This window comes from Acomys russatus, chromosome 10 (assembly GCF_903995435.1).
Source record: "Acomys russatus chromosome 10, mAcoRus1.1, whole genome shotgun sequence".
Classification (NCBI taxonomy): domain Eukaryota; kingdom Metazoa; phylum Chordata; class Mammalia; order Rodentia; family Muridae; genus Acomys; species Acomys russatus.
In genome coordinates this window covers 53,797,105-53,812,565 of record NC_067146.1, presented here as the reverse complement: position 1 = coordinate 53,812,565, position 15,461 = coordinate 53,797,105, and the positions used below count along the sequence as shown (strand labels likewise).

Genomic DNA, 15,461 nt, shown 5'->3' with positions numbered 1-15,461 from the left:
GCTCTGGCTGTCCTGGAACTTGTTCTGTAGTCCAGGCTGGCCTCAAACTCATAGAGATCCGCCTGCTTCTGCCTCCCAAGTACTGGGATTAAAGGAGTGTGCCACCACTGCCTGCCTGAGAAACCATGTCTTGAAAAACAAAAACAATTTTTTTTTTCATCTTAAAATGATAGTGTTCTGGTTTCCAGATGATAGGAGAATGCTGGCCACTCCTAAATTGGAATTGGTCTCACACAGTGCTGTCTACACATAAATCTACATATGTTGATACCATGGAAGGGATAGTCAGAGTTCAGGTACTCAATTTAAAATTCTGTTAGGAGCCGGGCGTGGTAGTGCACGCCTTTAGTCCCAGCACTCAGGAGGCAGAGGCTGGTGGATCGCTGTGAGTTCAAGGCCAGCCTGGTCTACAAAGTGAGTCCAGGACAGCCAAGGCTACACAGAGAGACCCTGTCTTGAAAAAAAACAAAACAAAACAAAACAAAACAAAAAAAAAATTCTGTTAGGACTGTATCTTTGTATCTGCTGTTATTGTAGAAACAGGTGTGATGGAGAGAAACAGGAAACAGAAAAGTCAAGACTTAGCCAGGCGTGGTGGCGCATGCCTTTAATCCCAGCACTCAGGCGGCAGAGGCAGGTGGATCGCTGTGAGTTTGAGGCCAGCCTGGTCTACAAAGCAAGTCCAGGATGGCCAAGATAACACAGAGAAACCCTTCCTCAAAAAACAAAAAACAGAAAAGAGAAACATGTATTTTGGAAGTCACCACACAATCCTGACTGTCCTTAGTTTATTTAGTATGTTGCTCACTATATGTACGTCTGAAAGACTTTTTCTTTCTGGGGTGAGGAGCCCTTTGCCTTCGAGGAGGGTCTTGTGATCTGTTGTTGGGAGACACGAGTCCTCTTGGCCACTATGATCTCGTCCACGGTCACCAGCTGCTGCACGAGCTCAGCTACTGCCTGTAGTCCTTGGGCTTTGCTCCTCATTATGTCCCATATCCCTTCATGAGCCGCATTTATTACTCCATCGCTTCCCACTCCAATGAGGAAGTTCCCAACCTGGTGAATTCCACTCATTTCTGCCATCACACACTGGGCATCCAAGCCCGCATTCTCTGCCAAGGTTTTAGGCAGAGAGCTCAGGGCATGAGCAAATGCTAGGAAGACCAGACCATTGGGGCCTGCCAGGCGGCTTCCTTTCTCTTCCAGAATTTTTGCAAGAGCCATCTCTGTGGCACCAGCCCCTGGCAACATTCTGGGATCTCGACACAACTGGGAAAATGCATCAATGCCGTAGTAGACAGCCTGCTCTGCACTCCGAAGCCCCTGGATGGTGGGTCCCCTAAGGACCACCGTGAGGGAAGGCGCTTTCTCATAGTCCCACTCAAACACCACCACCACACTCTTCCCCAACTCCTGCTTATAAACCTTCTGGCACTTCCCCGGATCCAGGGGAGGAAGCAAGCGGGTTAGCAGAGGGGTACCCATGGTCTCGCTCAGGTAGACCATTTCCTTTCGGGACTTGGCTTGAATCACCATGATGCCATACCCCTCAGCCTGGAGCACCGCCTTCTCATTAACTTCCCCCCATACCACTGCCACATTGATGTCCATAGCGGCCAGTTCAGATATTTCCTTTTCCGCTTGCTCAGTTTGTTTCCGAAATCTTAGTAATTCTTCAGAGCTAGAGAGACGGGGCGTGGCCAGTGATACTGGATTTGTAGGACCAAAGGGACACATGAACAGGGCCACCCTGGCATCCGCTTGCACCTCCGTCTTTTGTCCACAGGGCTTCCCAGATATTGCTAGCCCGGGGAGGATCCGGGAATCGAGCAGAGTACCACCCTCCAGCAAGCACACGCCAATACTTTCAGGCTTGAAGTCGCCACTTGGCTTCCTGCTAACCCAGCAGACATGAGCCACAAGCCTGGTTAGGTAGTCTGTGTTGGACAGGGTGTGGGTGTTCATCACAGAATAAAGGGCCCACGAAGGGTCTTCCAAGGGCCCTAGACTTCGGATAGCCAGGGCAGGCAGAGCTGTCAGGACTTCTGCTGTGGCTGTTGCAAAGGCCTCCCGGAGCTGGGTTCGGGCTAGGCCAGCCCAGAGAAGGTACTGGGCCTGCTCCAGCAAGGCTTCTGTCAGGAGGACTACGAAGGCTGTGCCGTCCCCGGTATTCTCTGCCTGTGTTTGGGCCACTTCTCGAACAAACTGGGCGGCCGGGTGCTCCAGCTCTAGAGCCCTGAGGATGACAGCCGCATGCCCTGTGCAAACTGTTTCTCCCTTGGCAGTCACCAGGAACTTCTGCCGGCCGTAGGGGCCGTAGCAAGGCCGGATGATGCTGGCAAGGGTCTGAGCTGCAGATGTGCCCCTCAGTAGGCATGCCTGGTCCTCCCCTTGAGACTTGGGGTTTTTCTCCAGGCCTGCCTCCAGCCGCTGGGGCAGTTCTAGGGCCGGTGGGATTTTGCTTGGCTTGGCCTGGGAGGGTGGAGGGACGGCCATGGGTTAGGCTAACCAGCAGAGGAACCCTGGAGATGACAGTAGGCACACCCTTGGCGTCTATCTTCGAAGCTGCTCCAGAAGGCAACTGTTCATCACCTGCTACATGCCAGAGGCTGACCAGAAGCAGACCTCCTTTTTTGCGTCTGAGGAAGAGGTGCAGAAAGTCCAGTTCTAGGCCTATCTCCAAGGCTGAGTCTAAGCAAACCAGGCCTCTGGGTCCTTTGACCCACATGCACCTCTGATGAAGTCATAAAGTAGCAAATGGAACCAGAGACAGGGAATGAAGTCACAGAGGGACAGTTAGCTTGAGGGGACCATGAGAGCAGAAACGAAAGCAAACAAACCAAATACCTCTAGTGTTGAAAATCCAGACATACTTCCAGTTCCTGACGAAGCCTCCTTGGCTGTTGTTGGTGATTTTGAGAGGGAACTGAGGCATGGGGTGTCCTATATAACACCAAAAACCAGAGGTAACAATAAAACATGGCAGCCAAGCATGGTGCCACACACCTTTAATCCCAGCACTCAGAGAGGCAGAGGCAGGCGGATTGCTGTGAGTTCGAGGCCAGCCTGGAACTCCAGGACAGCAACGGTTACACAGAGAAACCCTGTCTCAAGACAAAATGAAACAAAACAAAACAAAAAACAAACAAACAAAAGACAGTTGGCTATGTGGTTTATTCTGTAACCCCAGACAGTCACAAATTCCATGCCAGCTTGAGCTATAGAGTATACACAGTATACCCTTCTGTCCACACATCTTTCCTTGCAAATGTTCATTGCAATGAGCCACTGGTCTGGTTCGAGGCCTCTGGCTTCTGCTACACTGTCAGTACTGGATCCTCACCAGGATCCCTCTCAGATACTCTGTGTTGCCCTGTGTTGTGGAGACCCTGCAGCTTTGGATCTGCAGCACTGGCCCCTCACACACTCCAGCAGTTCACAGATGGGGTAGATGTTGGGGTGGGCCAACTCACAGCCCTGGATCGAGGCCTGGGAGGTGGCTGAGTTGGTCAGCCTGCTAGCTCTCCTGCACCTGGGCAACCAGGGCCAGCTTTTCAGGACTGCCCAGACTACTTCACCCAGTGTGTCAGCCAGTAAAGGGCAGGGCCCCCTTTCCCACTCTCATGCCCTTAGGACCAGCTTATCCACATCCACAGGACCAGGACCAGCTCTGGAGGTACATTTGACAAGCAAAGACATTCGGATCTCTACATTTTTGAAGCCAGGCTGGTCTACATAGTGAGTTCCAGGTCAACCAAGGCTACATAGTAAGACTCTGGGTCAAACCAAAACAGAGCCAAATTTTACAAAGTCGGGCATGATGCTGCATTCCTGCAATCCAATCCCTTGGGAGACAGAGGCTGGAAGATCTCTATGAGTTCAAAGCTAGCCTGATCTACAATAGTGAGTTCTAGGCTAGCCAGAACCCTGGATCAAAATAGCAATACAACAACAACAAAAAGTACTGAAAAGAAAGAAGTGAAAAAAAAAAAAAGAAGAAAGAAGTGAAGACTCCCTCTGTCCTCCTCTGTCCTTTATTCCTGCTGGATTTGGTGGAGCAATGGCGCTGATGAGCCAGTCTGGCAGCTACTTCTAGGGTACCAACTGTGATCAGTGCCAGGTGAAATGCACAGGCAAGACTTGGAAAGTTTCAGAGGAAACCAATTAGTAGAGAATGAACCCAGCCTTTGATAGGTGCATGAGGGAGGGAGAGAAAGAGGGAGGGGGGAGAGAGAGAGCATGCGCAAGCCTGGTGGGAAGCTCAGTGTGTGAGCTGAGGTTGGAGGGGAGGTCACACGATGCCACCCATTTCCCATGAGTATTAGCAGCTGTCCCTGAGACAAGCAGAAATTGGAAACTGCAGAAGCACTACTTACGACAGGGCATCGTTTTAAGATTTCCACTGAAAAGCTACTGCAAGAAAAGGGGGAAATATCAGATTGTATGTGAATTCAGTGGGTAAACTCTTCTACTGCTTTTGTTTGTTTGTTTGTTTGAGACAGGGTCTCTCTGTGTAGCCTTGGCTGCCCTGGACTTGCTCTGTAGACCAGGTTGGTCTCGAACTCACAGAGCTCCACCTGCCTCTGCCTCCTGAGTGCTGGGATTAAAGGCTTGTGCCACCAAGGCCCAGCTTGTTTTGTTTTTGAGACAGGGTCTTTTTGAATAGTCTTGGCTGGTCTGGAACTCACTATGTAGACCAGGCTGGCCTTGAACTCACAACGTTCCACCTATGTCTGCCTCCAGAGTACAAGGATATTAACCCTATTTGTGAGTAACGATTAAAGCCTCAAGTTGAGGAGCAGATTTAATAATTTACTTTTTGTCCTATTCCTACATATTTCTATACTCCCCTTTCTTTCTTTACAACCCCTATCTTTATACCTTTTAATGACAATATACATCTATAGTCCAAGAAAAAAACCAAAAACCTACCTAACCCCCCTTAAGGGAAATAGGGCATTTTTTTTTTTCCCTTAAAGTTTTTTAAGGTTGATTTGAGGTAGAGAATACTTGTAGGGGGCCCAAATTAAAAAAATGGTTAAACAAGTTGGGAAACAAGTATTTATGTTCCAGTCTCTAAATGTTGAGAAATTTTAGGCTTAATATTAATCCTGTGTGGGGGACAGTCTGAAATGTTGGAGCAATTTGGATCAGGAGTATTTTTTGAAGGTGTCCTTTTCTGATGAGGAACAGCAACCAAAGTACTTGGGGCTGGAACATGAAGGATGCAGGATGTCAGCGTCTCAGCATGCTCAAGGAATGAATCCTGTCAGGTCTGATCCAGAGTTAGTATCCAGTTTTTTATTTTGAAAACATATAATGCTTTACAAGCATTATATAGTCTTAAAACTATGAAAGTATTAGGTGTGCAGGATGCACATGTCTCAGTCAGTCTCAGAGATATTCCCATGTTGCAGAATTAGCAAGATAAGTTAACTGTTTGTTTTGTAGTTTGAATTTATGTAAACATAGACTTTTTTTTAACTTAGCAGTCTCTCTTTTATTTAGGTCTATTTTATTTTGACCTTTTAAAAAGATGAAATATGCCGGGCGTGGTGGCGCACGCCTTTAATCCCAGCACTTGGGAGGCAGAGGCAAGTGATCACTGTGAGTTCGAGGCCAGCCTGGTCTACAAAGTGAGTCCAGGACAGTCAAGGCTACACAGAGAAACCCTGTCTCGAAAAAAAAAAAAAAAAGATGAAATATAACATCACCATTAACAATGAACATACAATTATTATCATATTGGAATCAAAGCAAGATTGTATAGTTTTAAATGTCCTTTTTTAGGCTTTGTGGCGCTTGATGTATAAGCTAGGCTGCAACCTATTTTTTGAAAAAACGTTTTTCGTCTTAGAAACAAGCTGCTTGCCCTGAGTAGAAAAAAAAAAGGCATTAAGTTTTAAATAAACATCAGATAGATTTTTATTTTATCTTAGGGTTTATGTATATAGTAGGTATATCTTGCCCCTACGAAGGCAGCTTGTATGTTTGTTTGTTTGTGTTGGTTTTTTGAGGTAGGGTTTTTCCTGGACTCACTTTGTAGCCCAGGCTGGCCTCAAACTCACAGCGATCTGCCTGCCTCTGCCTCCCGAGTGCTGGGATTACAGGCGTGCACCACCACGCCTGGTTTTGTTTGTTTGTTTTTTTAATCTTTTTTTGGTCCTTATCTTTAACAACTATATATATATTTTTTTCTTTCTTTTTTTTTCTTTTTTTTTTTTTTTTTTTTTTTAGGCTGTAGGTATTTTGTACCTGGATTTTTACATTTGTTGTGGGTGGTTTTTGTCTCACCCCTTTTTTATGTGGAAGTCATGTAGCTTTATGTCTGTCTCTTCTTTAAACCTATGTCTTTACCTTGACCAACAAAACATACTTACAGCATTTTTATTACCTTTTTCTTTTTTTAACATAAACCTCAGATTGATGTATGTCTAAATTTTAGGTCAGTAAGTGTATACAATCTATTGTTAAGAAAAAGGAACAGCCGGGCGTGGTGGCGCACGCCTTTAATCCCAGCACTCGGGAGGCAGAGGCAGGCGGATCGCTGTGACTTCGAGGCCAGCCTGGTCTACAAAGTGAGTCCAGGACGGCCAAGGCTACACAGAGAAACCCTGTCTCGAAAAAAAAAAAAAAAAAAAAAAAAAAAGAGAGAGAAAGAAAGAAAAAGGAACATACCAAAAAATGTTACTTTAAATCTTAAGCAGTCTCTTGTAAACAACTTATCTTATCAGTAGGGGGGTCAAGCCTGTGGAGGTCAGGTTGGAACTCAGGAGTTTTGTTTGGCTTTTGTCTCTATTGTGTTGGGATTAAGGGCTGGTGTCACCACCACCCTCTGGTAACTACTTTATTTCAATTTAGTTAAACTTTTTAGAAATCTCAGTAAAAAATCAAACAAGGAAACCAGAAAAGTCTAAGCCTTGTATCATTTATGTCAATTTTGGCTTTAGTTAGTGAAATCTTGTCTATCATTTCTTGGAATTTAATTGTGGTTATCTCTTGTTGGTGGACCTTTTTAGAAAGCCCTGACAAATACCTTGTAGCTAAGGAGCTCAGAATTTTAGCTGTTACCAACTTTATGGAAAAGAGTTTAGTTTTTTTCTTCTTTTTAGTTGTTAATAACTTAGTCTCACGTTTTGTTTTGTTTTTTGTTTTCTTTCTGTCTATCTCTCTGAACTTTTTCAGAGAGGGTAAGGAGAAAGTGTGACTATAACTAAGCTCATTGTAAACAAATTTATAAACACCAAAACAAAGCCAAAAAAGATGTAAGAGTTTTCTGTCATGGTGCCTTGGAAAGGGACCATAGCAGTTTTTATTTTATTATTTTTGTAGGCATTTAACTATATTTTTTAGGTTTAGAAGACTGTCAGTCTCTTTAAGTTCGTCTCTAACTGGCCACGTGTATGTACCCATCTTTGTTTTGGTCCATGGACGCTCTCTGGGAGCTATGACAAAGTGTAGATACCTGTCTACCCCACGTTGGGCACAACTTATTGTTTTTAAAATTACAAATATTATCTGTAGGCCCGGCTGGCAATCAATTAAGACACAGACACTTGTTATATTTTAAAATAGCCTTAGTTAACCTAGGGCAGGGCAGATATCAATACTCTAAGTTGCCTCCCATAGTGGAGCAGGCATAGGAGCCCTGTCTCAATCCCATGCCATCTGCTTCTAATAACTTCTATCAAGCTACCTCCCATCCATAATTCCAAATACTTGCTCCTGTTCTTCATCTCGGCTGGATTCTCTATTCACGCCGCAGGCCATGTGCTTCTCCTCCAGCTAACCTCTGGTGGCTTTCCCTTCAGGTCTCCTTCTCCTGGTGGTGGCCCTTCCTCTTTTCAGAATTCCTCTCTCCCTAAGCCCCACCTGTCTCCTACCCTGTCCAGGTAGGAAGGCTTTTTATTAAGCAAAAGGTTGGTCAGCAACAACAAGCAGTAATTAGCATCAAAATACAGTAGACCATCCCCCAACACAAGGACTAAAGGTGTGAGCTACTGTGTTTGGCTTATGCTGTTCATTTTTTATTGTCAACTTGATACAGCCTGTAGTCATTTAGGGAGAGTAGACTCAAATGCAGAATTGCCTAGATCAGAGTTTTCTGTTTTAATGTCTGAGAGGTATCCTCTTTATTGATGATTAATGGAGGGGTGAGTCATAGCCCACTATGAGCAGTGTCATCCCTAGGCTGCTGGACATGGGTTGTGCAAGAAAGAGTGAGGGCTAGAGAGATGACTCAACTGTTGTTAAGAGCACTGGCCACTCTTCCAGAGGTCCTGAGTTCAATTCCCGGCATCCACATGATGGCTCACAACTGTCTGTAACTCCAGTTCCAGGGGATCCAACACCCTCTCACAGATATACATGCAGGCAAAACATTAACACAATAAAATAAAATAAACAAGTCATTAAAAAAAAAAAAAAGAAGAAGAAAAAGAGTGTTAGCCAGTAAGTAGCCTTCCTCTATGGTGTGTGCTTCAGTTCCTGCCCTGAGTTCCCTCAGTGATGAACTATGACCTGGACGTATAAGCCAAATAAACCCTCCCCTCCCCTAAGTTGCTTTTGGACAGAGAGTTTTATCACAGCAGCAGGGAAGCAAACGCGAACCTTGAACTCTTCTATCAACTGGCAAACAAGGGGGTTATAGGCACATGTGACCAAGCCCGGCACACTTAGCTCAGTTCTGTTTTCTTCTTCATGTTTTTTTATTTTGTGTCAATGTGTGTGTGGAGACCAGAGGGCAACTTGTGAGAGCTGGTTTTCACCTTTACTCATTTGCGTCCTAGGGATCAAGCTCAGATCGGCAGGCCTGCTGGGAAGCACTTCCACCCACTTAGGCCACCTTGCTGGTGCTGATTGTTGTAAGATAAGGTCTGTCCTGGAGCTGTCAGCATTGTTCCTTTTGAATGCTAGGATTGCCTGTGAATTACTAGGCCCAGCTCACTGTCATTGTCTCCTCCCCATCCTCTTCCTTTTTTGGAACAGGGTCTGACTTTGTAGCCTACTACGATCTTTTGTGTGTGTGTGTGTGTGTGTGTGTATGTGTGTGTGTGTGTGTGTGTGTGTGTGTGTGTGTGTTTTTCGAGACAGGGTTTCTCTGTGTAGTCTTGGCTGTCCTAGACTACTTTGTAGACCAGGCTGGCCTCGAACTCACAGCAGCGAGTGCTGGGATTAAAGGCCTGTGCCACCACACTATGCACCCACTACGATCTTGAACTTTGTTCTTTTTACTTCCCACCTCCCAAGTGTTCAGGCTATCATGCCTGGCTTTCGGCATGCTGGTTAAATCCAGGGCTTCATGACACTGTACCACCTGACCTATGACCCCATCTTGTTGTCTACTTCTTTATAAACATTGTTACTTGGGGCTGGAGAGATGGCTCAGAGGTTAAGAGCACAGACTGCTCTTCCAGAGGGCCTGAGTTCAATTCCCAGCAACCACATGGTGGCTCATAACCATCTATAATGTGATCTAATGTCCTCTACTGGCCTGCAGGTGTACATGTAGATGGAGACTGTATATATAATAAATAAAATAAAACCTTTAAAAACATTGTTACTTTATGATACATATTATATGGATTATAGAAACATATAAGACTTTTTTTTGGTAATTAATCCTTTCCCTTTCAAGGTTTTCTTGGCTCAGAGAACATTTCTTTCCTTCCTTCCTTTCTTTCTTTCTTCCTTCCTTTCTTTCAGAGAGTTTCCCTTGTAGTCCTGGCTGTCCTGGACTTGCTTTGTAGACCAGGCTGGTCTCAAAATCACAGAGATCTACCTGCCTCTGCCTCCCGACTGCTGAGATCAAAGGCAATGCAACAGGGTTCAGAGAACGGTTCTTTCTTTTTTGTTTTTGTTTTTGGCCGGTTGTTTGGTTTTGTTTTTGAGACAGGGTTTCTGTGTTACAGACCTGGCTGTGCCACACAGTGATCTTGCAGCCTCTGCCTCCCTGAGTGGTGGGGTTACAAGCAGGCGCTACCTTGCCTTGGGGCAGAGAATGTTTCTACCTAGATCTTATCTGAAGGGTGTAAACAACCTCTTTTGTTTCTTTGTAACAGGTGAGAGGTTTTACACAGTCCCTCATTATTACAAATAACACCATTGTGTTTCCTTAATTTGACACAACCCAGGATTGAGCATATCTCCAGTCAAATGGAAGAGCATCAGGCAGGTTACCCAACCTGAGATCATGGTACTTCCCTAGTCAGGTAAGTATGACAACTTTCTAAAGTACATATTGTTAGCGGTCTGCTTTAGTCAGCCTATTTGTGATGTCACTGCTTACCTGCCATGGGGGCGTGGCCCTACTCAGGGTCTTATACAAGAATAAACCCTCCTGGTGGTCTCTCTCTTACCCTTATTACCTTTCCTCTCTCTGCTCTTCCTCTCTACACTCTCTCTTTACTTTCTCTCTCTCTCTCTCTCTCTCTCTCTCTCTCTCTCTCTCTCTCTCTCTCTCTTCCTCTTCCCCTCTCCCCCTCTTCCTCTCTCTCTCTCTGGGGTACCCCTCCCCCTTTTCCATCTCCCCCCCATGTTCATTTAATAAACTCCTCTTCAACATAATATCTGGCATCTGGTACCTTATTATTACTTTATACCTTATCTTACCTTATATCTTACCACCTTAATTATTAAACCTAACACACATGCTATATTGTGTATCAATTTACATCTATATTAATGTATTAATACATATTAATACACATTAAACAATATACTTTTTTTTTTACATTTATTTGTTTTATTTGTGAGGAAGCACACATGCACAGAGCATGTGAAGGAGAGAGGACAGTTTAGAGAAGTTGGGAGTTTGTTGTCTGTAAAAGTAACTTTATTTTCCTAGCTCAATTGTCATCTGGGAAATCTATTGCCTCCTCCTGTTAACCTAGGCCTAGAATGTTTTCAGCCTCTGAGATTTACTGCTTAATGAGCTCACCCTCAGTGGTTCTTTCTGAGTTCTGGGATGGCTGGTTCAACACAGCAGTTCTGGCTCCCAGCTGACTTATTTAAACTGGCTTCTCTGAGGGACTGGAATTGCTCTGTTGGGCCTCAGGCTAACTCAGCAATCTGCTTTAATCTTCTGGGTTCTTCACATTTTCTGGCTCGTTCCATCTTCACCTGAGTTTTTGCTCTGCAACCCATCTCTCTATTCTGTCCTGGTAAAAACTGTCTCTTCTCTAGGTAAAACTGCCTCTTAAGTAGCTCCCCCCTGGGCGCGGCGGCGGCACACGCCTTTAATTCCAGCACTCAGGAGGCAGAGGCAGGTGGATCACTGTGAGTTCGAGGCCAGCCTGGTCTACAAAGTGAGTGAGTGCAGGACAGCCAAGGCTACACAGAGATACCCTGTCTGGGGGTGAGGGGTGGGGGATAGGGGCTGGGGGGAAGTAGCTTCCCTTTCCTTTCTCCTAGTCTGTCAAATCTTCTCTGATTCCTCACCAGTTCTGCCACTCAATTAGACATAACTTTCAAGCATGGGTGCTTCCTTCTACAAACTAATCTTGCCTTCATTGTCAGGAATGAAAGGTATGTACCACCATGCCTTGATTTAAGGTTTTCTTTACCTGATATTTGCTCTGGACCAGGCTGGCCCTGAACTCAGGTTTGTCTGCCTCTGTCTCCTGGACTAAAGGTTGTGTTTGAAGCCGGGCATGGTGGCGCACGCCTTTAATCCCAGCACTCGGGAGGCAGAGGCAGGCAGATTCCTGTGAGTTTGAGGCCAGCCTAGTCTACAATGCGAGTCCAGGACAGCCAAGGCTACACAGAGAAACCCTGTCTTGGAAACCACCGTCCCTGCCCCCCCCTCCCCCGGAAAAAAAAAAAAAAGGTGTGTTTGTATTCAAGCTGGATCACAGAGCCCTTGAAGGGCTTTGGATGTGATCTCTTGCCAGAGCAGCCATGTTCTGAATTAACATTCCTCTACAGTTCTTTCCTTCCACCATGTGGGCTTTGGAGAAAACACAAGTCATCATTCCTGAAGGCAAACATCCTCACCTACTGAGCCATCTCGCTGGCCCATGGGCAATTATTTTGATTTCCCTCTCTCTAAAGATGTATTTTATTATTTTAAAATTATGTGTGTGTGTATACAGGTGTTCCCGCACTCCAACAGTGTCAGATCCTCATGGAATTGGGTTATAGGCAGTTGCAAGCTGCCTGATGTGGGTGCTGGGACTCAAACTCAGGTCCTCTGGAAGAGCAGCACATGCTCTTAACCACCAAGCCATCTATCTCTCCAGCCCCATTTCTCTCTCTTTAAAACAAACACACAAACCTACCCGGGGCTGGAAAGATGGTGCAGCAGTTAATGAGACCTGTAGATCTTGTGGAAAGTTGCCAGCACCCACATGGCTGCTCACAGGTGTCTCTAACTCCAGTCCCAGGAGATCTCATGTGATTTTCTGGCCTCCAAGAGCCCCTGGCATGCAAATGGTGCAGAGGCATATGTGTGGGCAAACACCCAAGGCCAGCCTGGTCAACAAAGTGAATCTAGGACAGCCAAGGCTTTTACACAGAGAAACCCTGTCTCAAAAAAACAAAAAGAGGGTACAGCGGGCGTGGGTCCACAGGGTTCGAAAGATGAGGTCCTCAATGCATTCTGAGGATGATTATGTTCCAGAGCTACACAGAAATGTTCACCCTCCAGAGTGGCCTGATTGGGAGGAAACAGCACAATGTATTAGAAATACCCAAGCCAAGATCATCCAAGATGGCGTCGATCGCACACTGTGTCTGATCCGCAGAACAGTAGTGGCTGCACAGCCACCAAAGAATCATACTGAGGGCTTCAAAACAGAGTTCTGGTGTTTTCCAGAGATAAGGAAATCCAGTCATGTATATCGTCCATGTCTTCCCGCCACAGGACCATGGAACCACGCTCCAGTGAGCTCACAGGGACCCTGGGCTGCCACCACTGCAGTAGCCACTGCTTTTCAGGTTGTAGCCCAGTGCAGTGCAGGTCAAGGAGATGGCTTTTGAGGAGGGGGTGCTGTTCGAGTCCAGCCCAAGGGAGGACTGCACCGCCCACACCACAGGCCTCATGGACCTCTTATCACAGGCCGGGGCCATGCTCAGTGCCAAGAGCTGGATTGTGCAGCAGTGGATACTAGGGACAGCACTGAGGAGGAGGAGGACCATGGCAGATGGAGCATGCGATGGAACCAGAGACTAGGGAGGCGCAAATCAACAGAGCCACAAGTTCCCCAGGACAAGAAGCTGAGCTGGGCCAACATCAGTGGTTTCTGTGAGCTACAGAACAAAGACTTTGAGGGCCTTCCACTTGCCACCTGCTTGATGGCCCACAAGATCAGTACCCACAGGAGCAGGAGGCTATCCAGGCCTTGACGGCCAGCAACAATCTGGAGAATTGAACGGGAGCAGGAGAGCTGGCCCTAAGGATACAAGGACAGGAGAGCGGGCCCCGAGGACGTGGGAGCAGGTGAACCAGCCCTGGAGTCATGGGAGACTGACAATTGGCCCTGCCTTGAGGACACAGGAGCTGGTGAGCTGGCCTTGCCCTGAGGACACAGGAGCAGGAGAGCGGGCCCTGTCATGATGACATAGGAATGGGAGAATGGGCCCTGCTCTGAGAACATGGGAGCAGGAGAGCTGGCCCTGCCCCGAGGACATGGGAGCAGGAGAGCTGGCCCTGCCCCGAGGACATGGGAGCAGGAGAGCGGGTCCGGCCCTGAAGACAAGGAAGTGGGCCCTGTTCCAGGGCTCTGAGTTGGCCTCACCTCAACATCTACCCCATGTATGACCTGCTGGAACACATGAAGGGGCTGGACCTGCAGATTCAAAGACTAAGACTCTCCTTGGCACATGGCAACAATGGGATATCTGACAGCAGCCCCAGTGAGGTAATGATAGTGTAGGCCTCAAACCAGACCTATGTCTCGTAACAGTGAACATTTGAAAGTAAACATATGTAGACAAAAGGCTATACTGCATGATACACTACAGCTTCTGTTACAAGATTTTTTGTTTATCTGTTTTATTTTACTGAGGGGAGGAGAGGGATTTTGGTACATGATGTGTAAATCATACACATTCAATAAAAGTAAACAAACAAACAAACAAAAAACCAAAAAAAGGCCAGGCGTGTTGGTACACACCTTTAATCCTGGCACTTGGGAGACAGAGGCAGGTGGGTTGCTATAAGTTTGAGGCCAGCCTGGGTTACAAAGTGAGTCTAGGACAGCTAAGGCTACACAGAGAAACTCTGTCTTGAAAAAAAAAAAAAATCAAAGCAAAACAAAACAAAAGCAACCAACCCAACCCCAAAGATTTGGAGCTGGAGACATGGCTCAGCAGTTAAAGCAGTTAAGAGCACTGGCTACTCTTCCAAAAAGCATGGTTCAGTGTTCAGCACTCACATGGCAGCTTACAACTATCTGTAACTTGAGATCCAGAGGATATGACACCTCTTTTGGCTTATGCAGGCAAAACTCCCATACTCATTTTTTTTTTAATTTTTTAATTTTGGTTTTTCTTTTAAGATTTATTTATTTATATATACAATGTTCTACCTGCATGTACACTTGCACACCAGAAAAGGGCATTAGATCACATTATAGATGGTTGTGAGGCAACATGGTTGCTGGGAATTGAACTCAGGACCTCTGGAAGAGCAGCCAGTGCTCATAACCACTGAGCTATCTCTCCAGTCCTTATTTTGGTTTTTCAAGACAAGGTTTCTCTGTGTAGCCTTGGTTGTTCTGAAACTCACTCTGTAGACCAGACTGGCCTCAAATTCAGATATCCACCTGCCTCTGCCTCCCAAGTGCTGGGATTAAAGGCATGGGCCACCACTGCCTAGCATAATTTTTTTTTACCATTACTTATATTTTTATTTACTTAAATTTTTTTATTTATTTAATCTCTTTTTAAATTTTAATTTTATTAATTTATTCAGATTACAACTAAATTGTTATCCCATATTTATTTAATCTCTTTATAGCCTGATCCCAGCCCTCTCCCTCCTGTCCTCCCAGTCTCACCCTCATGCCCCCATCTGATAACTTTTTTTGTTTGTTTTATTTTTTGAGACAGGGTTTCTCTGTGTAGCCTTGACTGTCGTGGAACTCACTCTGTAGACCAGGCTGGCCTTGAACTCAGAGATCCACCTACCTCTGCTTCCCCAGTGCTGGGATTACAGTTGTGTGCCACCATTGCCTGGCTTCAATACATTTTTTTTTTTAATTAAAAAAGAATATTAAGGCTGGGCATGGTGGCGCACGCCTTTAATCCCAGCACTTGGGAGGCAGAGGCAGGCAGATTGCTGTGAGTTTGAGGCCAGTCTGGTCTACAAAATGAGTCCAGGACAGCCAGGACTACACAGAGAAACTCTGTCTCCAAAAACAAAAACAAAACAAAACAAAACAAACAACAAGAAAAGAATATTAACCAACATCAAAGGGCAGTGAGTGAATCCAATATTTTAAAATATTTTATCTGTA

The 15,461-nt window shown here is 45.8% G+C and overlaps 1 protein-coding gene across 1 annotated transcript; it reads right to left on the bottom strand.

The window, feature by feature from the left end:
* Positions 1 to 807: 807 nt before the first annotated feature.
* Cct8l2 (chaperonin containing TCP1 subunit 8 like 2) lies at positions 808 to 2,530 on the bottom strand. The gene has a single exon (XM_051152200.1). It carries the CDS (start codon positions 2,497 to 2,499, stop codon positions 808 to 810), a length of 1,692 nt encoding a protein of 563 aa, XP_051008157.1. The 5' UTR covers positions 2,500 to 2,530.
* Between the last annotated feature and the right edge of the window lie 12,931 nt (positions 2,531 to 15,461).

Bases quoted from the DNA above. Each gene is read 5' to 3' on its own strand.
- Cct8l2 (XM_051152200.1), bottom strand. From the start codon at position 2,499: ATGGCCGTCCCTCCACCCTCCCAGGCCAAGCCAAGCAAAATCCCACCG.